At 39.4% G+C, this 21,610-nt stretch overlaps 1 protein-coding gene across 1 annotated transcript in view; it reads right to left on the bottom strand.

The window, feature by feature from the left end:
• Positions 1-8,053: 8,053 nt before the first annotated feature.
• Positions 8,054-21,610, bottom strand: part of LOC140923239 (uncharacterized protein C12orf56-like) — a 13,690-nt gene continuing 133 nt past the window's right edge. The window contains exons 1-11 of the mRNA XM_073373325.1: positions 21,359-21,610; positions 18,984-19,874; positions 17,962-18,038; positions 16,717-16,855; positions 15,886-15,995; positions 14,548-14,637; positions 13,573-13,726; positions 12,803-12,877; positions 12,415-12,492; positions 10,114-10,292; positions 8,054-8,193 (exon numbers count right to left, since the gene is read on the bottom strand). The exon at positions 21,359-21,610 is cut by the window's right edge and continues 133 nt beyond it. Of these exons, the coding sequence (XP_073229426.1) occupies positions 8,055-8,193; positions 10,114-10,292; positions 12,415-12,492; positions 12,803-12,877; positions 13,573-13,726; positions 14,548-14,637; positions 15,886-15,995; positions 16,717-16,855; positions 17,962-18,038; positions 18,984-19,874; positions 21,359-21,610 (2,184 nt within the window). The 3' untranslated portion in view covers position 8,054. The remainder of the gene's footprint in view (positions 8,194-10,113; positions 10,293-12,414; positions 12,493-12,802; positions 12,878-13,572; positions 13,727-14,547; positions 14,638-15,885; positions 15,996-16,716; positions 16,856-17,961; positions 18,039-18,983; positions 19,875-21,358) is intronic.

Genomic DNA, 21,610 nt, shown 5'->3' with positions numbered 1-21,610 from the left:
ACTTCTTTCTAAGATCTTGTCTTCCATAAGTGTTAATAGAATCCAATTCATTGCCGTTTAGACGTTTTTCGACAACTTTTGCACAACTGATTTTACTACGCAGACGGATAGGTTGACTGATCAAACGTAAGCTTTCAAGTTACGCTGCACAACTTTACCTCCAAAAAGATTGGTTTTTCTTGCTTTTGTGTACATTCTTTGTTGGCGACCTGATTTATCGCGGATGGAAAAGGGAGTCAATTTTCGCGTGAATCGTCCTTAGTAAAGTCGGGCTAAATCTCGCCAAAACATCATAAAGCACTTTTTGGTTGTAGACCATGTACAGATCACAGCTGTTAAATAGCCATCTTGATAGATGTTATGAGAAAATGGACTTAGAACATTGAACTTTAACATACAGTTTATGAAGAATTAATTGATTTAAGACCAATTAAGGGTTGAGGAATTGAACGATGAAATTTAAACGGTCTTTTCCCTTGCCTAAACTACTCATCTAAAGTAAAAGTCTTCCTCTCGGATTTGCAGTATATATGCCTTGTTAAAATCGGAACTAATTAATGCTTTTAACTTGTAAACCGGAGTTTAAGAAAAGATTTTTCATATCGCTGTACGAAATAAGTGACTACTTATAAGTAATGTAAGGCCGCGACTCTTAATGCACACTGGTGCTCTGACAAGCTGAGCAGCTGATTCTCTCGTCGAAGAGTTCTACGTTAAGCTGTAACAAAATTCTTGGACATGTGTGGAAATTCAAAATTAAGACACTCAAACTTTTATTCGTGTACATGAGCAAAAATCTTAAATTCTCAACGGTTAGGCATTGCGAATCGTTACCTTAACCTTGCTGCTGAAGAGTCAAAATATGCCACAAATTCAAATTACCCAGTAGCTTTAGTGGAGATGATAACTTGTGACCATTCGCCCAACCGTTCGCCTCGGATACGTCACCTAAGTGAATTGACCGAGACGGACTGTGAAAACGCCGTACAGGGACAAGGCAACATTAAGAGGAGGGTTTTCGTGGCCATCATTAGCCTGCGAGCAAGCTCTCCTATTTGGGCGAAGGAAGCGAGCCGCGCGATAATGCGCAAGGGAGCGGCGAAGCTGCGAGGGGCCGAGGAAAAATGACGTTCCGGAAATCAAAGTTGATTGATAACAGGCCTAGCCGGCCTGCTTTAAATTTTCGCGGGAAATGTAGAAACACGGTGCAAATGCAGAAGGCCATACTAGCCTGTGTAGCTGGCGGGATTCATGTGCCCGGGGTACTTTCCTGGCTGCGGAGCCGCCACAAAAAGCGTGCAGCAAAGCCGCGAGGGAAAATCCCGATCTTCACAAAGCTCTGCCGCCAAAAAAAAAATGCAGCACTTCTGCTAATCCTGCAAGCTACACAGGCTAGGCCGTATGAAAGAAGAAAAATTGTTGAGATGCAGAAATGTTGCAGCCATGGTAACTTGATTTCACACCTCTCCTCTCCGAATCACAACTGCGTTTATCTAAACTGGGATTCTAAAAGTGTTATGAGTTATTGATTCTTAAAAGAAAAGAGCCTTCACTTGACGCACTAATTACAAAACTAAAGAGGTCTTCATACATCCAAGTTACTATTATTACTGTGAAAAGCTAGTCTGCATGAGATATACAGTCACGAAAATGTTGATATACTAGTTTGAATCGCAATGCATTATGGGAAGACGTTCACTCCTGCTCTGGTCACATAGTTTCCACTTGAAAGTGTTGGACTTTGCCCTTTTCGTGGTTTGTACGTGAGGGAATTCGGGTTATCACACAGTAATCCAGTAAACAAGATCATTTTATAAAAATAACTCATGCACACAATTTGCACATGATGGTGTCGGACTTTGTTCTTCTTACAATTCGTACGTAAAATAACGCAAATTGTTTTACTAGAAAATCTGCTCAAACGATTTTAAGAAATCACCACGGCTTTACAATATCTGCAATTAAATTATGCTTCATGTAACGTTAAGGATGATAGCCTAACATTTATTAACTTCCAAGAAAATTATCAAATATATTTCTATTCATATCATGATCATGTTATTCCACTCAATAAAATAATATGTAATTATTTTGTCAACCAGCTTCTTCCAATTTAATCCCCTGACGCTACTGTTTCTACTTAAGTTACGCATCTATACTAAATAAAATACGTTTTAATAACTATAATGACTCTTAAGGTATCATCCAGGGTAAAAAATCATCATTTTTCTAAATTTGCAATTTTTTGACGATTAAATAGAGCTCATCAAGAGCTTTCTTTGAAAAAAAAATTCCAGGAAAAAATGTTTTTTCTGTCCAGGCTTATGGAGTGCAAACGTTTTTTGGATGTTAATTATTTTAATTGATTGTTGACAAGTCCTGTCATACTTGATACGCCTGTCGCTGGTGAACCAAGCTAATCACGCAATTTGACAGAAATCGTGGTTTACAAGTATAGTGCTCACTGTTTTTCCCTGTCATCGACTCCAAGACAAAAGAAGACGACAAAATCGTTTTGCCGCCAAAGAGTGGGCTGCGAAATTAGCAGAGAGGGACAAGGGCTCCTACTACAATCAAGGAATATGGCTAAAAGATGACAGAGCTCCTGAAAAACCGATTGAAACTACCGCGGAATCGAGTTTCAAGAGTTCGTTAGCGGGCGGAGTGAGCTTTTTTGGCCGCGAAGCAGCCAAGCGAGAGACGAAGTCACGAGAGGTCCCGCGCCATATAAAAATCGGACGAAGTACTGTTTTGAAAGTCTATTGTAGCGTGAAAGAAGCTTCAAGAAAAACTCCAGGCAGTGGTTTGTTGTCGATTTTTCCAGGGAAGTGTCGAACTTTTAAAAAATGTATCGAGTAAAGTGGGGTTGGCTCAACCTCGCTTGTCCGGTGCGAAAATGAAAACTGCCCGTTGCAAATAACTAATGAAGCTTTCTCGACAACAGTAGGGATCGAACAGAGCAGAGCCTTTGAAATAAATTGTTCATCTGTTATCGGGTTTCGGTTTTCAACTTTTCCTGCTGTGTCACTATTGATGTCCCTTCTCTGGTATGCATCAACATTGACAGCTTTGGTGTTATATAATCTGTTATAATCTCGTCTCGGATAATACGCCGCCAAAAATCTTTTTCCACTGTCTTCTCGAAATGAAAATCAGGGCAAGTTGAGGGTACGTTTTAAACTCCAAGTCGGCAACCGTGAACAAATTTGGCTGAAATTTGGCCAACTTACTGTCAGATAGTTTTTCTAAAAAACTGTGTCTGCGAATTTTGATTTCTTTTTTTCGTTTTCGAGTTAGAGTATTTTTTTCACAGGTAGTGCTAATGATTTGCTATCCCTAACTTCACCTGCTTATAACAACAGAACAAACGGGCTTGAAAAAAATCTGAGACACGGTTTTTTTAGTCAAGTGCCAAACGCGTTAAGAAGCGAATGCGTTCTTAATTGGCTTCTTCCGTTAATTTTAAGCTGGACTGGACTTAAATTTATAGTGACACCCACTTTCTTAAAAAGCTTCTCATTTCTAAATCGCGTTAATTTTTTGATTTTTTAAAAGTAATAAGTAATAATCTGGAACTATTAAGCTTTCAGAAAGTGTGTGGTTTATGGGGTATTTGTTAAAAGCAAAAGCACTAGCGCCGTTCAACGCGAGGAGGGTGCTTGAGGGTGGATGATACCTTAAGCAGCAAGCATGTTTCATGTTAACTCTTTCTCCTAATTCATGTTTTTTTACCAGAACGAAAAAGGTTAGTTGAACTTTGTAAGCGAGAGCTTAGAGAGAGCTTTTTTCAGGCTTCCTTTTCGCAACTGCAAAAGTTGCGCATATAACTGCGAAGATCTTCATTCATATAATTCTTTACTCCGCAATTCACATATACTGATTTTCATATGTTCATAACTTCATCATCATCCTTTCAGGGGTTTATAAGGAACCAATTCAATGACCTGCTCCCAGTTGGCTTGTTAGCTGAATTGGTAGAGCGCTGCACCGGTATCGCAGAGGTCACGGGTTCGAATCCCGTACAAGCCTGATTTTTTTTCAGGCTTTCTTTTCGCAACTGCAAAAGCTGCGTATTCAACTGCGATGATCTTCATTCATATAATTCTTCACTCCGCAGTTCACATATATGATTTTCATATATTCATAACTTCAGAATAAAGCTTGTTTACAGCTTTAACAATATTCGCCGTACCTTTGAAACTTCTAAAACCACAATTTATAGGCCGCATACTCCATACGACACGATGGCATCATTTACTACTACGACCACTCACTACGACCAGAATCCTTCAGGGTGTTCCCTTCTTGTGCAAATTACGGCTTTTGTCATTTAAATCTCGCTGGGATTACCAAATTTAAATATGAAAAGAAAAACGAAAAGGATTCTGGTCGTAGTAGTAAAATGACGCCATCGTGCAAATGGCCTATTAGAGTCCATGTTGCCTCAAGCCTCTGTTTAAAAGCGAGGCTTAGTGCGAAGACATTGATATGAAAATGGTTTTTAATTATGATGGAAATAAAACTTATTTTCACAAGAAAGGTTTCGCAATTAGCCTCGTTTTGAAAGCGAGTGTTTTTGGAACTCGGAAATGGCCTATTATTGTTTCATTGGAAGCTATTGGACGAACTTTGAAAAATATATGATCTTTTATACCTTCTTGAAGCAGGTGAACTAGAACTCATAAATTATCAAATACGTGCGTTGTACCGTTCGCGATAGTCGAATTAGGTCAGAAATGTCTTGAAGCAGCACCCACACTAAAATATGGACCCTTAATTAACCAGCTGCATCACTGTACTCAGCGTTTTAATCATAAAGATATTTCAAGGTTGTGCTTCTAAACACCTTTGGCCGTAATAAAAGACGAGAAAATTGTGAAGAATCAAGATGGCGGTCTCAAAGTGCCCTTGTTTGGCTTTAGCAAATGTCATGTTTAGATGCCAAAATCTCATTGGCTCCTACGCATCAACTCATAGTACCTTCAACCTTATTGGCCCCTACAACAGACATCCCAGCATACAAAGCCACAAAGCCACGAAGATACATACGCTCAACCACTGACATATGAGCTATTTTTTCAAAATAGCTCAATAATGTACTCATCGGGCGCTTTCCATTCAACAAAAATTCCGGTTTGAAACTTCGGAAATTTCACGTGCTCAATGGAACGGTACATTCCGGTTGTACGGACCCGACTTAAGCCACCGCGCGTTTTGTTATTGTGGCTTCTCAGCACACTCACAATTACGCTCTAAAAGAGAAAATTAAATACTGTTTATATCCTAAAGAACACTCGACTGTCGAAAAGGGGAGGTGGAACACTAAAGGCGGAGGAATCCTATTTCGTGTAGAAAGCCTATGAATGCAAGTGGAGGTAAAAAATTCTTGTCCATTGAAGCGATACCTTTCTCAGAATATTCGAACGATTCGAAGCAATTCCTGGAACTGTACGGTAAATAAATTCGGTGTTTTAGCCAATTTGTATTCGGCGAGGCTTTGTTGTATTCATTTCAGCTTAATTGATAAATTGCTTTAGTTAAATATCGTCGACAGGTTTCAGACAATGCTGATTCTCACGGACTTTTATACACTTGTAGCTTGATTTCACACACTTTTTTTCACCTACGTGTCGTGTTGCGTCAGTTATTTGGCACTGTTAATGGCAAACATCAAAAATCGAAAAAAATTGCAACTGATTCAAACTATTTGAGATGTCACGCTTTACTCACAGCACTTCACTTTCCATTGGAAACTACTTGGTCTTGTAAGCAGGATAGAAAAGAGCGGTACTTCGGACAACAATTTTGGCAAATGGAAAGGGACATTTCGGTCCGACCGACCGAAATGACCAGACCGGTCACAGTGGACCACCTTCCAAGCTGGTCCCGAATATTCCGGTTGGACCAAACCGAATGGTCCGTTCCATTTGATGTACCAACCGAAATTACCGGAATTTTGGGTTGAATGGAAAGCGCCTATCATTTCCAACATCTATGTCCTGGTATAACTATTGATACTGAACTTGATTAACACATTGAAGGCATTTACGTCATTATGACGTCATATGTTGCAGTAAGCATAAATTGTCTACAATACTTACAGCGAATGTTGCAAACCTCGTTCGTTTGTCTTGTTAGCATTTTGATCCAAAACATAATGTCAGTTTTATCGTGTATAGTTATCTTCAGTTTACATATTATCTATGATTTAGCCTGCAGTGCCGGCGTTTTCTACGGGCGCGCGAATGTTTTTGCTCGCGAAAGCGCCATTTTGAAACTTCCCGAAGAGAGGAGGAAATAAGGTGAGTCGAAGGGAGCGGGAAGAGAGAACAGAAAACCTCCTCCTCCCCTCCCCCTTGCCTTCTTTTGCCCTTGCACCTACCCTAAGGGATACGAACATGAACAAGGTTTCGCCCACCCAAAATACGCCTGCACTGCAGGCTATCTATGATTGGATTAACATTACAGGCTACAATAAGCAATCTCTCTTCGGGCCGCATACTCGGGAGTATGCTAAGCAGAATTTTTGATTGACAGTGAAACATTTCATTGGTGCCATTTTTTTTCTCCGAGGGGATAATAAATTTCTTTAAGACAAATGAATAACACAGACAATTCATAGCAAACTTAAGCTTAAGCTTTATTGTTCGTTTTTACTTGTTAGACTGCTAGGAGTCCCTCACTGCCAGGGTTCAGTTTCTTAACGGACTGGAAGAAGTCAAGTTCATGCAACAGTGTATTCAGCTGCTTTAAAGATTTATACGACAGCAATTAAAACTCTTAAATACTTCATTTCAATAAATAAGCCAACAATTAAATTATATAAGAAACTTTAAAAAAGAAATGTTAGGTTATCTTTTTCTCTCTCCCATCCCCAATCCCTGATTTGAGAGCTTCTAAGTTTGCAGCTTACAGTAATATTTTCCACAACTTTCATTGGCTTATCACCGACAAAGAATAAAGAGTTACCATTGTCTGGAGGGTGGGTACGTAGGAATACTGAGAGAGCACATCAAACTCCGCAAAAAGACAACAGAAATTTTTGTCATGTGATTACGTTCTCTGTAAAGCATCACATCGGGTAGTTTCTCGTCGCAGTTATGAGCGAAAGCATATGTATCAAAACGTATGATGCAATATTGAAAAGTTTTTGTCTTACTTAACTACATTGCCTTTTGACGTCAAAGTTACCGTCCTTGTTGCTTAAACTCCAAAACACGCACACGTATTGCACGTGCAATCGTTAGGGTGGATTCATTTGCAGAATAGGACGGCTATTTGCGTATGCTGCAAGTGATCTACCCTTGGTTTCCGGCTTTGAGTCTGATTTCCTTTATAAACGTAAATATCAACGCGTTCGTCCCTGTCGTAAACTATCTGAGCTATTATATTCAAACTAGCCGATATATACGCTTAAGCTCTATGCCAGCGATTGCTTTTTCGATCAGGCCGGTCGCCATATGAGCGCCTCGACCGCCTGGACATATTATGGAAATATTTGGGCCCTGGAGACGGTTCGGACGGTTGTATGAAAACAATACTGTGGGCGATTTACGCGGGAGAAGCTTTTTGTGAAAGGAACAGGGCGCCGAAGGGTGTGACTGCAGATTCTGGTATCACTTAAGGTTGTCAATGCAGAATGCAAGTATTTTAACCCATATGAAGTTATCGCTTAAGCCAGTGCAAATTGTTATTTTTTTCCTCAGAAGGCGTGTGCCTTCCCACTCAAGAGACATTTTGTCCCTCTAACTTTTTAATCTGTGGACGAAATGCTATTGTGTTACCATTCAAACGAAACCTGTTGACAGACCGTTTTCTTAGTGTTATTTATTTCTAGGGATTTCAAAAAGAGAAGTTTGATTTGGGGGGGTTTGTAAAAGTAAGACAAAAAGAAGAGTTTTAACCAATCAGAACGCGCGTGCTATTTTAGTTATTTTATAAATACAAACAAAACAAAATTTGCGTAAGGCCAGTCGGTCACGTCTTTTAACATTACGTAGAGCTTTACCTTGTAGTAAATACTTTGAAATATTCTAGGAATTACTTTAAATTGACTATCTAAATGACGGTTGCTTGATCATTGACTTGTTTAAAACGTAATTTGTAACGTTTTCAAGCAGTTCTAACGTTGGCTTCGTGAGAGGAAATTTGCAAGGGAGTTTCTTTTTTACAACTGGCTCTCTGATGTAATACCTGAAAAAACAATAACAACAGATATTAAAGTAACCGTGGTAGCGCTTCAGTCAATTCCAGCTGCGCCCTTTACTCCCGGCAACTGCGGGGCATTCGCGTGCCTCGTCAGTCCCTGGGGATTGCTGTGTCCAAGGGGATAGGCATTCGCCTAACCCGGGGTTATCCCAGGGATTTCTACCCCCAGGGTTTTGATACACAAGTGGTTTCCGACTGGAAATCCAAACAGGGACGAACTTATCGGACAGGATCAGCACTTCGACGCAGATTGGCTCGTAAGTCGAAAAGAATTGGACAATCTTTGTGAATTCTTTAGATTTAATACATGCCTTAATTGCTTATAAATCCACAACTAATACACAGCGAAAACTGATGCAGTGTTGAGTGGGGACGATCCGAGAGGCAGGGCATTTGTCCTCCTCCTTCGTCTCCACCGCAGGGCATTTGGCAGCCGAAGTGTCCCAATATCAGGGAATTTCCTACCTAAAGAAGAAGTGCCAATGTCAGGGGTTAGCCCGGGGGGAGGGGATCAGCGCAACTAGAATTTACCGATGTCAGCCGCCTACTACTACAATCCTGGACAAAACTCTTTGGGACAGGACAGTAATATTCATATTTTTCTGTCATTTCTCGGTTACCTTTTAAAACTGTGCATCCTTTTTGAAATTTTCGTGCCGTTTTCCCTCCCCCCACCCTATACAAAGTTGAAACTCTGGATATACGCGTCCAACATTGTTGGGGTGAGGGCAGGGGTTGGGTCTGTGTGAATTGCAAAACGCCCCAGGAACGCAAAAGTGTTCAAAAACTTTTGTCCATGACTGTAGTTAGCTCCTACCGATGTATAATTTAATAACCAAAATTTGGATCTATTTGTTTCAATAGAATTCATTAGAAATATTGGAATGTTTGTTATATAGAGGTTCGTCACATCCAGCTGTCAAGTAACAACGCTGAGGGAGGGGTAGGTGAAGGAGAAGATGAAAAAAGGGGACGCTTTACTTGCAGCAAAACCTAAAAAGAGAAACAAGGGAGGAGAGAGTGGAAACACTTCGAAAGCGCAAACTCCTTTTTTCTAACAACGGAGCTTTTGATTAGCACTAAATCTTCAAGGGGAAGCTTTCAGGGCAGGCTATAGGCCTCGAAAGAATTGAAAATTTTTTTTTGGTTCCGTAGCATTAAAAAGGAATTGATTTCTGTTCGCTAAAGTATTAGCTTGTTCATAATAAGGTTACGCTTTGAACGCTCGTGTGTTGAGGTATTTGTATAAGCGCGTGTACGTGGAGTGCGTGCAGGGAGGAATGAGTATTTTCTACAAATAGAGGATGTTTGGTATGCGAGTCATTCTCAGTCGTTACGCTTGTTTCTCTGTGAAAAAGTTCAACTTTAGCTTTTCATTATTATTTTTGTTCGTGGAGTTTTGGTGCTGGTTCCTACCGAAGCTTCCAATATTTTTCCCGCCCATTTTGCGGGTATTCCGTAGGGGTTTTTCCTACATGGCCTCCGAGTGTCTTTTAGAGGCATATCCAAAACGCCGTTAACTTCCTCTTGCTGTATTGTTAAATCTTATTTTAGGCTAAGTCTGGGCTCCTAATATAGTGTAGCCCGCGGAACAGGCGTTATTTTTCGTCGTTATTTTAATTTTTTTTTGAGTCGGGGGTGGAGCGTTGGACACGCACGACGCGGCAAGGCGCCTCTCCCTTCGCGCATGTCTCACGCTCCACGCCCGCCTAGAGTTTGCCTTTACTTGGCTGAAAAACGGGGAAAAAAATAAATTTTAGATGAGGCGTAGAAACCTATTACGGTATAATTAACCAGAAATGCCGTTGGTTATCGTTTACTTCGAACTCTTACTGTAGGCAAACCTGTTTTCATCAAATGCGTCTAAATACCACCAACTCTTCTTTCAAGACAGTTTTTACTCACCTAAACTCTTCAGCATATCCAACTCGTATGTGATTTGCTACTACTGTACTGTACTCCAGAAAGTTCTTTAACACGTACAGTTGTTTGTAAAGGAGAACAGCTTTTGAAGGAGATAAACATCTCTCTGTCGATGAAACTAGTAAAGTGACTCTGTCCATTACGCGCTCAACAAAGGGCTTCTGAAAAATGAATAAAAAAGAAAACGATCAGAAAAATCCCGAGTCTCTTTTCAGAAACCTGGACCTTTTTTTCTCCTTGTCGCCATACTACCGGGTGCTTTCATTTGCGTTGTTATACACAACTTGTTAAAGATTAAATCGGTTTCCTTTTGCAATAGTCCTTTTTTCATTCCCATAGGACTAAGTTTAAGCTAAAACGCGAGACTTAGAAATTGTTTTTTTGGCACTTGAGATGTAGAAGAAAATTGACAAGATTCGTGAATTGAACTGAACTCGAGAAATGTTTCACGGTAGTGTAAGTACATGTATTTATGTATGTATGTCGAAACTTGGTTTTTTTTGCCGCGAATCTCCTTTTAAACCCATGTAGAAGTGAAGAATAGGGTGCGATATCGACGCGTGAATTTCGGAATAAAGTTGTACAGTACTGAAACCTGAGTAATAGGGAGTTTAAGATACGGCGACTACGGACTACGGCTACGGATAAATATGCTACTGCGCATGATCAAAACCACGTGACTGTTCGTTTTTCCCGCGTAGTCCTGCAGCTACGGTGAGTTGTTGAGCTGTTTCGCGTAGTCGGGACTACGGAGAACATTTTGCTCGTATTTTGCCGTCTCGGTAATTCAAGAATCTCGTCTTTTCTTAAAAAAGTTTTCAAAAGTTGTGTCTAATTTCTGCTCAGATTTACGCTTTTAATCCACTGTTGCGACTACATTTTTATCTTGCTAAGCTCATGTTTAAATAAGCTTAGCTCTTTATACGCAGAATTCAGATTGACGGCCTAGGAGAAGAGAAATCATGCAGGTAATTTACTTTCTCTTCGCACTGGAAAAGTTTCAATGTTTATTCGCACTGATTAGTGAGTCTTTGTACTTGTGTAACCTTTATTTATGCGAGTTTTTTTTATCGCGCCATTTACTGAATGAAAATGATGTAAACATGCTCGAGACAATCGAAACTCGGCATTTCAGTACTTCAAACTACATCAGATCAGTAGTTGGAGAAGTCCATCTTCTAAATCTAATAAATGAGCTCTTACTATTTCTGTCTATATCTTTAATATTTGACGTAAGTATTCATGGGCGAAAAAATAAGACCTGTGTAACCAAAACTTTGTTTACCAATTTCACCCGACGTAATTGCTTCCTTCAAGTATGGAAGAATTTGTTCATTGTTCTAAAGATAAGATCACATGCAAAACTGACTTGCATTTTTGTGAACTGTGATGAAAACAAGAAAATCTTTGCGTGTTGTTTCCCTCTTCTCCTCTTCTCTCGTAGTCTACCGTCTGTAGTGCAATCTTAACGTTCTATATGTGCACGACTCAACCCAGCTACGAACAAAGGACGACGCTCGTCCAGCCGTAGTTCGTAGTCCGTAGTCTCCGTATCTTAAACTCCCTAATGTCAACAATCGAGCGAACTGATGACAACACAATTATTTGAAAACCCTGCTTAAACTGTGATGAAAGGATCTCTGGGCAACTGCGACGACTACTGTGAATTTCATTTGGGTGCCGCATACCGAGTTTCATGAGGGTTCGAGACAAATTTTTCACTCACTTTAGTTGTTCACGACTTGAGTACTTCCATCATCATTGCTCACAATAAAAGTTGTTATAATCAATACCACGGCTTAAATTATCGAGAGACAAATCATACACGATGACTTTATAAGCGCGACTTCAGCAGTATGGCCAATCCATCTTCAGCTTTTGAACTCTTTCCGACTCAGAGATAAAAATAGAGGTTCTGACTACATGAGGTACTACGGTGCGACTATAGCCTGCGAGCAAGCTCTCCATTTAGAAAGGCGAGCGAAGCCAGCCGCGAGATAACGCGCGAGGGCGAAAGGTTGTTTCCCCGCCACTCACTCTTCTCCCTCTCCTTTCGCGTACCGCTCGCGCGTGAATTCAGTATCCCCCAATTGATAGAGAGCTTGCGCCCAGGCTAGATTAGTGTGACTATCGAGATGAACCCTTTTCAGCAGTACTTACATATGATGCTTTCACATTTCTTTAACATTGTTCAAAGTGAAATTTGTGATTTTCCCCACATTTTTATTTTAGTCACTAAAAGAAGTGATAATCAACTCTAAACATTTGATAACTGACACTTACTGTTTGGTCTTGAGCTTCGAGAATCTTCATAAGCCAGAAGATATTTAGAACATTGTCTTCAACTGAAAAGCAGTTGGCCTGAAAGGAGAAATTTCCATGAGTTAGGTGCATCTCAATTACTCATATCAGGATAATTACGGGAAAATAAATAACTGGAGCGTAGCTGGCGATTTTGTTGGGGAGAGAAAGCCAGAATGAGCAGGGAAGCCGCAGGAAATCCCCCCCCCCCCCCCCCCCCCATTCTTCGTCGCTCGTTCCCGCGCGGATTTGCGCACGCGCTTTCCAAGAGAACGGCTTATTTCAAACAGCACCGCATGTCCCAGTCTGCAAAACTAAGTATCCTGAATCCATTTAGTGCCAGTTTGACGATAGAAACTCTTTTATTTACCTGATGGACGACACAAATCAGCTCAAAAAGAAGCGAGGTAGCACTGTCCAAAATTTCTTTCAACAGCTTGTTCGTCTGAAACCAGTCAGAGGAAAATGAGAAAAAACACAGAAACAGAAATTAATGTGTCATTATTTTTTCAGTATTTTTATTTTTATTTTTACGTAATTGTTATTGCGTGTTCCTTAGCGCAGGTCTCATTAAACTGCAGTGAAGTTATTTGAAATTGCAATGGTGAGTCCTGGGGCTTATCTCACGAAAACTCACGAGTCTCAGGTCGGAACTGACAACGAGTCCCAGTACAAAACCTGATCGTCCTTGAAGTAAATCTATGAGCCTTCATCTAACCGAACGTTTCCAGTGTAATATTAAGAAAGCTTTTTCATAGAAAACCTTTGTATTAGGGAATTCGAAAATTAAAATACTCTCTTTGTAATTTTGAGCTCAACAAAAACGAAAAAGGAAAACGGTCTTATTTAAGCCAACCATTTGCCTTAACCAGTTTGGTGGCTACTTTTTACTGCTTTATTTTTTTTTTCGTTTCGTTCTCACTGTTATCGGAAGAAAGGAATCAAGTTTGCGTTTCAAAGAATCAAGTTGATGTTTTAAAGAAACAAGTTCGCTCAAGGCTTCGTGTCTGTGTTGAACGGAGTTAAGTTTCACCATGGATATTTACCAGTCTTTCTATTATCCACTGTTTCACGTAAAAGAATAATCAAGTTTTCGTATATGTATATTAAGCTTTATCAAAATGAACAAGCTCTTAAAACCTCGTCATCTCCTTCACCGACTGTGAACACGTTTCTCTCAGCTCCTGAAAGCAGAAGCTGTGCCGCGGGTGAGATGCTAGGTATTCCTGTTGCGGTGACTGTGGTCCATGGATGAATGATGAGGGTCTTTAAAAGGTCTTTAATCGCACGACCCCTGAAAAGAAAAATATTACATTAGCATTCGATGCAAATTTTTCTTCCTTTTCACTGGCCGAGAGCCCACCACGTGACCTGCAAATAACTGCCTACAAATAATGGTCTGCTCATGCGCAATGTCGTCCAACTGTGTTTGGCTTAAGTGTTTGGCTGCAATTAATATTCTGCTCATGCGTAAATGAAACCACGATTTTCTCCTTCTTGGAATCGCTCTTGTGTGAAAAATGGCAGAACGCTTCCTTTCCCGAAGATATTCATTAAAAAACAAACTCGGTGATCGAATGATAAAACAATATCGAACTCGGGTTATCGCAAAATACAGTCAAACCTCTTTAATACGAACACCAAAGGGACAGAACCAAGTGTCCGCTTTACAGAGGTGTCCGTATTATAGGGGTAGGGAATGTATAATTATTGGCATTTCTGGGACCAAACAAACTGTCCGTTACAGAGAGGTGTCCGTATTTAACTCGCCGCTTCGCAGCTCTTTGAAAAATTGAGCCACTATTCACCTCGATTTCAAAGAATAATTGTTAAATATATTATTTCCCTTTTAAATTTCATAAATTTCGACATTTTAGCTTTCTAGTAAGGAAAAAAAGGAGGGCTAATTATACAAGGAAATAAGTAGGACGCGGACGTCTCATTTAAATAGCACAAAAATTGCCTTTACGTCCTACAAAACCGCGACTTGCCGAAGACGCATTTCAACGCATCTACAAAATGTAATTGAGACGCGCCTTATATTAGACGTGTCTTACTTCCCCTGTATAAATGGCCCTAATGTTGCAAATGAAAAATGTCGGGTAAACAGCTTACTTGTTATCTTTAATGACCATCAGTCTTGTGGATAGGACATCTGTTTCTCGAAACAAACAAACAAACGTCTGTAACAGCACTACAACAAAGCTGAGAATAAACAAAACAGCATATATTTCATGTCAGTAAAACTATAATAACGATGATAAAAATAAAATGATGAATTTGAACAAAATAACTTAACCGCTTGCCCCTCGAAAATTTTGCAGTTCTGGTCACTTTTCCGGTCAAAGAGAGCCCAAATTATCAAAAATGTTGTTTATAAACTGTGCAGCAAATGCATGTGCTTTCTAAACTGGGGCATGCAGAGAAACGTTTGTGGGCAAGAAAGTTACACTGCAAGCTTGACTTTTATCTTTCGTTTTGACCGCAGGTTTTCTTCGCCTATATTCTTCTTCTTCGTCTTTTTTAAATATCTTTTTAGATGTTTTTTTTCGTCCTTTTTGACTGTGGCAAGATTTTTTTAACGAAAACGTTAAGGATCCCCAAAATATTTTCAGAAAAGTTAGTGCGGCAAGATGATTCCATTCAAAGCAACGGCATATTTTTCTGCAAATATCTCTAGCCTATTTGACAGAATCGCGCACACCATTCAGATATGGCTGTTTAAGGTGATGTTGCACGAGACGATTTGCAACGACGATTTTTAGCGCAATACAGTAAAGCAACATTGCTACGTCATTGTTTTGAATAGTTACAACATGGTTCCTTCCAAATTGCAACGCAGTGTTGCACTAAAAATCGTCGTTTCGAATCGTCCCGTGTAACATCACCTTTAGACATCGAAGATACCTGTCTAAACTGATGACGTCACAAGTGGTACAAAGGGGTGTGGCTCCACACGGTACAGTAAGTTGTATGTTACAGTCGGTTGAGGTTTTCCCTGCTAACAAAGGTCTCTCATGGAAAGAGAAAAATGAGAGAAAGAAAAGAGAATCTCTCCTTCCTCTCAGTTTTCTGTCTTCGTGAGAGACCTTTGCTAACATTGGTTTCAACGGATTTAACTTAAAACTGAAGAAAAACCGGCAAGAAATTGATTAGCACCGGTATATTGCATCAAATGACCCTTATGCATGGCAATGTCAGACGAGCAAATTTCACCACCAAGCCGCTATTGAAATTGTAAAGTTGCGAAGTTTGCGTAAAAGAATTCCCAAGGCAGCAACTTTGAAAAGAATATCCATGCACAAAGAGTGCTAATGCAGAGTATTTTCCTTGCAAATGAGGCTTGGTGGTGAAATTTGCTCGTCTGACATTGCCATGCATATCATTTGATGTAAACACGCATAAGAGCTATTCTCTCTTGTACATGTTGAGTTCCACCACATAAACACTTACTCAAGTTCATCTTCTCTGTTGCTTCCTTTTCTTCGAGATGCGGAACGCCTCGGCGAATGGGGCATATATTTCTGAAGTTGGCCGGCCATGAACAGAAAGAGATCTGAAGACTGAAAATGAAAAAAAGTGTGTTTATCACTACATGATTAAAAATGGTACTTGGAATGGAGATGATGTGAACTGTGGAAATACAAATTTAAATGAACAGATATGATCATGCCACTGGTAATTGCATCTTTAAACAATTGCAAATTAACCCTAAACGATTTCAGAAAAAGACAAAAAAAATAATTAACTTTGAATTCACACCAAAACAGCATGTGAATTTTCTTCCTTGAATAGCACAATTACTGTACATGTATGTCCCACCAAGTAACTATTAATTTTTAGGTGAGACAATTAACAAATCGACCACAATTTTCCATGGTCTGCAGTCTTATAGACCAAAGAAATGATGTCATAAAATGTTTAAAACTTGAGAGTGGCGAGTGGTTTCACTGCAAAGTTTTGAACATTTTATGGCGTCATTTCTATGGTCTGTAAGAGTGCAGACCATATGGAAAATTGTGGTCAATTTGTTTTTTACAATAACATTATTTTATTTTTAGTTTCCTGCGAAGTTTCTTGGAAAATCATGCATGACATGTTATGTAATTTCTATCGTCCATACTCTCACAGAATATAGCTCTGGACCATCAGTGTGCGAGGATTCACTCAGTTATTGTAAAATAGAAAAATGTGAGTCATTCAATTGGATGAATGATGTGCTATTACCGAAATTGTGCAACCGTGGTTCGTAGACTGTTTGTAGACTATTGAGGGACAACATACCTTCCAGAAATATTTTTTAAGGTTAAAGCTCTTTTCTGCAGCTGTCTGTAGCTCCTGGATAAGTACAAATGTCTTTTCCATGATGTGAGAGTGTAGAATTTCAGTTTTCAGTTGATTGAACAGGAGAAGCAACTGAGAACTACAAGAAAAAAAAAAACAACAGGAAAAAAACAGCAGCTTGGAAAAATAGTCTGATTAGAATAATAATAGACAACAGTTGTTAAGTGAGGTTTTTGTGACGAAAAATCAAGGGTGAGGTAACTGTTATTAGCCGTGGCTGAATTTAATAACACTAAACAAAATCTACTAACCCTTAAACCAAATCTAATAATATTGTTTTATTAAACATTACTTTGAAGAAAATCTTAACAAACACACTGTCACACGAAACACAGTTTAACATTGCTCTACATATAAGTCTCTTATCTACTAAGAGATAACTATTAACTAATCTGTAGGCTGTGGTTATTTCCAAAATTAACTGTGGGCTCTGAAAGCAAAATGAAAAGTTTCACACCTGTTTAGTTTCCATTCCATCATCTGTTCTGTATCTGTTGTATACCTGTCCTATACCCAAATCCCATACCCATCCCTAACCATTTTGCACCCATTTGTTTGGAGACAGAATGCATTCTGTACCCTTCCTGTTTTGTACCTATTTCCTTGGAGGTACGTAGAACACATTCTACAGATGGCTTGCCGACAGAAAAGGACCTTTGGAACCCATTAGAAAGAGTGCGTTCCCCTGACATTGCAAGTTGGCAGCCAATCCAAGGGGAGGGTCCGGGGGTCCGGACCCCCTCCCCAATCAGACCTGACGCTTGTTTGAGACTGAAATTCTTACATCAACACGGTTGAACATCACTTTTTAACTGGCTGATTTTTGAAACACCTGTTGCAGTTTGCCACTAAACTAAATTCCAGGGTTATTAGAAAATGTAATTGTTTTTGGGTACCATCCTATGATCTGTTCGCCTCTGCTTGCAAAGCAGTATTTCCCATGCCAATGCAGGCGACCAGTGTTCACAGATTGAGAAACATGTGGTTGTCTCTGTGAGAAGTAATTTGCCACAAAAAAGTTTAACAGTCCTTTCTGAACCAAAACTTGGAGCCCCCCCCGCCCTCCTAATCAAAATTTCATGGATCCACCCCTGTAAGTCATTGCTATATAAGGTTATTGTTACTGAGCCACAAAACACTAATAATGTTTATTATTATATTGATGTAAATCAATGTGAGACCTACTTGTCCACTTTGTTAGAAGGCACTGTGGGTGAGGTAGCTGGTGATGATCTTTGACGGTCAAAATACAGAGTAGATTTCTGTAGAGAAAAGAGAATTGATATTTTTTTTATGTGGTACTCAAGAAATGTGATGTACAAAAAAAATGGGAAAATTTATAAATCGCTTGACAAAAAGAAATAAATTATACTGAGAAGCTCTTATTCAAGGCAAATATCTACTCACTTGCTCATTTTCGAAACAAGTTACAAAAATGCTAGTTTTGAATATTGGAAGACCATAGTACATACTGAAAATTCACTGCAATATACTAAAAATAAAATACATTTTGAAGTATGCAAGGCTAAATTAATCACTGTCTCACAGAATATATGGGCTAATTAACATATTTTCCACCTTGCAATTTGCATTGCGGATATTTCTTAAGGAAATGTACTAATAAGGACTGTTGTCTTAAAATCACTACCATAAGTCCTCTATTAAGCCCACGAGGGGCTTATTTATTTAAAGCCCATTTGAGGAGGGATTAATAGACATGGGGGGCTTATTTGAGAGGGATGACAATAGTATCAGTTCTACATAAAGAACTAGAATACAGAGAGGAAAAGTTCAAGTAAAGACTTTTTAGGTCATGCAGCCGAGGATCAGAATCAACTCCAAACTTCCACTTGGTAAATAACCCATCCTGGATTATTCCACACAAAGTTTTACAGTCATGATTAATTAATACAGTCTGTCATTTATTAGTGAAGAATTATTAAGGGAGGGGAGGGGAGGGGAGAGGGGCTTATTAATACGTGTATTATTAGAGGGAGGGGGCTTATTTGAGAGCGGGGGCTTAATAGAGGATGTATGGTATAAAAAATTGATTTCCTAGGAAGGGGGACATGTATGGGATTCACTCCCTTCCCTCCCTTGTTCTTTCTTGTGTAGTTCTAATGGGCCGTTCAGGGGCCACGCTCTGGGCTCAATTTGTGCCCATAAACTGTATCTTCCTGAATTACAGACAAAATGGAAAACCTTACCAAAATGCAGTTATTCCATGTACTTCTTAGGTGAATAAACATGGGTGAATTTTCCGTTAGAATGTATAAATGAAGTTCTGTCACTTCAACATTTTCAGTAGTATGTGCATTGCTATCATCATCAGAGTTGTCTAGCTCTTCCGTTGATTCATTACTATAACTTCGAAACCGGCTTGAGCTGTCATATGGAGACGGTGCTCGCGGTGATTGTGGACGATAGAGACTAGAGAAATCTGCAGAGTGCTGTCTTTGAAAACTGTTAAATGAAACTTCAAGTTCAGTGCTACTTGAGCTTGAGTCTAAATCGTACAAGTCCTTGTCACTTTGCTTTCTCCTCTGTCGCGGTGTTGAAGGTCTTTTTCTATGTGCCTGATCCACACTTCCTGCTCTGTATCTATGATTTGAATTGGACTGAGTGACTAGAGATTCATGACCAGGTGGTGGAGGAGGAAGAGGGCGTCGGCTATTTGGTGACCCAATGCTTGCCTTCATGTTACCCACTGATCCAGAATACCCTTTCACATTACCAGCAAGTCCTATGTTTCTCAGATCCGAATCTGAAGCACTCAAGTGAAATCTACTTTGAACGGTAAGTGAATGCTTTGTGCATGGTTGGCTTTCAACTCTGACCATAGATTCTTTTGTTTGAAAAACAGGAGATTTACCATTATCATGTTCAAAGCTTTTAACTCTTAAAACTGGAGAAGTACTGAGGATGGATGCTTGGAGAGCTAGCCTGGATGACAAGCTGTTCTCATTGAAAGGAACACTCACTGACTGGATTGACGATGGAGATGACAATGACGGCTTGCAAATCTTTTTATACTCTACCAAGATATGCTGGTTCTTTGTTTTCAAGTCTCCCCCGAGAAACTCAGCAACATCATGAATCTGACAGGCAAAATTCCAAAAAATAAAATGCTTTATTTTTTACTACAGGCGACTCTCTCTTAACAGACATCTCTAAAAGACAGGCAGCTCGGTAAAACAGACACCTAGAGATGGTCCCTGCCTTTCTTTACTTTCCTTAATTAACTCTTTCTTAATTATCCCAGATGGACACCTAGTGCCCATCCCAAAAGTGTCCCTCTTAGAGAGAAGTGTTAAGGGAAGTTCTAGGTTTGAATTTAAGGGCGCTTTCCATTTGTCAGAACTGACCAGCCAAACTATTCCCAACGCAATGAGAATTTCCATTTTACTCAAATTTCTCCAGCCATATCAGTCAAATCCTAAGTAGTATGCACCAAGGAAATGGTTATTCGGCAAAAACTCTCGGAAAAAGCGTATTTCATTATCAAACCGACTGGTCGGGCAATGGTCCGGCCAGCCAGTTCTGACAAATGGAAAGCGCCCTAAGTGTTTTCTGCATTGCAACAGGAAGTACAAGTAATCTAAAAGCAGAAAACATTTCCTGTCTGGTGGAATTGAATCTGGCAATCCACAACGGAAAACCTGCTGGGGATAAACATGCACCTCGCAAGGTCTCATTGAAAGCACCATATATCTCAAGAAACTAACTGAATTGGGTGATTCAGCCAACATGGACTTCAAAAAAATAAATTAATTAATAAAAAATACGAATCACATACATGAAAATGCTAGCACAGTAAAACATTCAGGAGGTGAACCACAATTTCTTCTCATTTAACAACGTGAATTTGGAAAACAGAGTTACTTGAATAAAATAACCAACAGTTTTTGTAAGAAAAGTTAGGCGCTAAGCAGTCAAAAATGTTCCTGGACACTCAGGGTTTAACAAACTTCAAAGGCAATTAATATTGTTAAACATTTGCTCAAATTAGTACCTTTCAAATCACTTTATTCTCAAGAGGACGAATCTGTAAAACATTTGGTTTACATATTTTAAGCTATATTTATGTTGAATAGTATGCACTCCCTTGGGACCATATAAACAAAACACAAAGTATTTTACATGTTAAAACGGAAGACACTATTGCATTGACTTTCATTTTAATTCGAGATCGATTTCAAACGTATTAAAAACAGCAAATTAAAATCGCTGACGGAAATGGGTAAAAACACATATCCTTGAAATCTAACGTTACTTGTGAGATTACACTTTTTTATAATCGATAGCTACAAGTTAAAACTTCCATTCAAAATTGTCAGATCCAACGCCTATTGCCAATTTTCATGTAAATTGCGCTGTTGATTTTGCGTAAAAGCTTGTTTGTTTTCGTAGAACGACAACGTAACTGGGCAAATTCTGAGTAACTAGACGATCTGAATAGAAAATATCTCAGAAACTTCGATGTAGAGATGTTTCATCTGTATGTAAACACAGTTGACAAATCGCCGCTGATAGAGTCAGATTCCTACGTAAACAACAACAAGAAAGATCTTGACCAACTTACCAACTCGACAGAAGTAACGCAAGCTAGATCCAATTTGATCTTTATATCTTTCAATGACCTTGGTGGATTTTCTGTAATGTAAAGCATTTCATCGCCAAGCACGGCGAACTGAAACGTTTTGTTAAAGCCATCTGTAACAATCACACAAGGCTCGATTAGTCGAACTCCTTCGTAACGATCTTGCGGAAGTGTTCGCTTTAAAAAGCTGTAAACCTTCTGGTGCTTTTGAACTCCGTCTTCAAGACTTGTCCC

This window comes from Porites lutea, chromosome 13 (genome assembly GCF_958299795.1).
Source record: "Porites lutea chromosome 13, jaPorLute2.1, whole genome shotgun sequence".
Taxonomy (NCBI): Eukaryota; Metazoa; Cnidaria; class Anthozoa; order Scleractinia; family Poritidae; genus Porites; species Porites lutea.
Note: the sequence above shows the minus strand (reverse complement) of the source record. Positions and strands in the feature narration are given on the sequence as shown.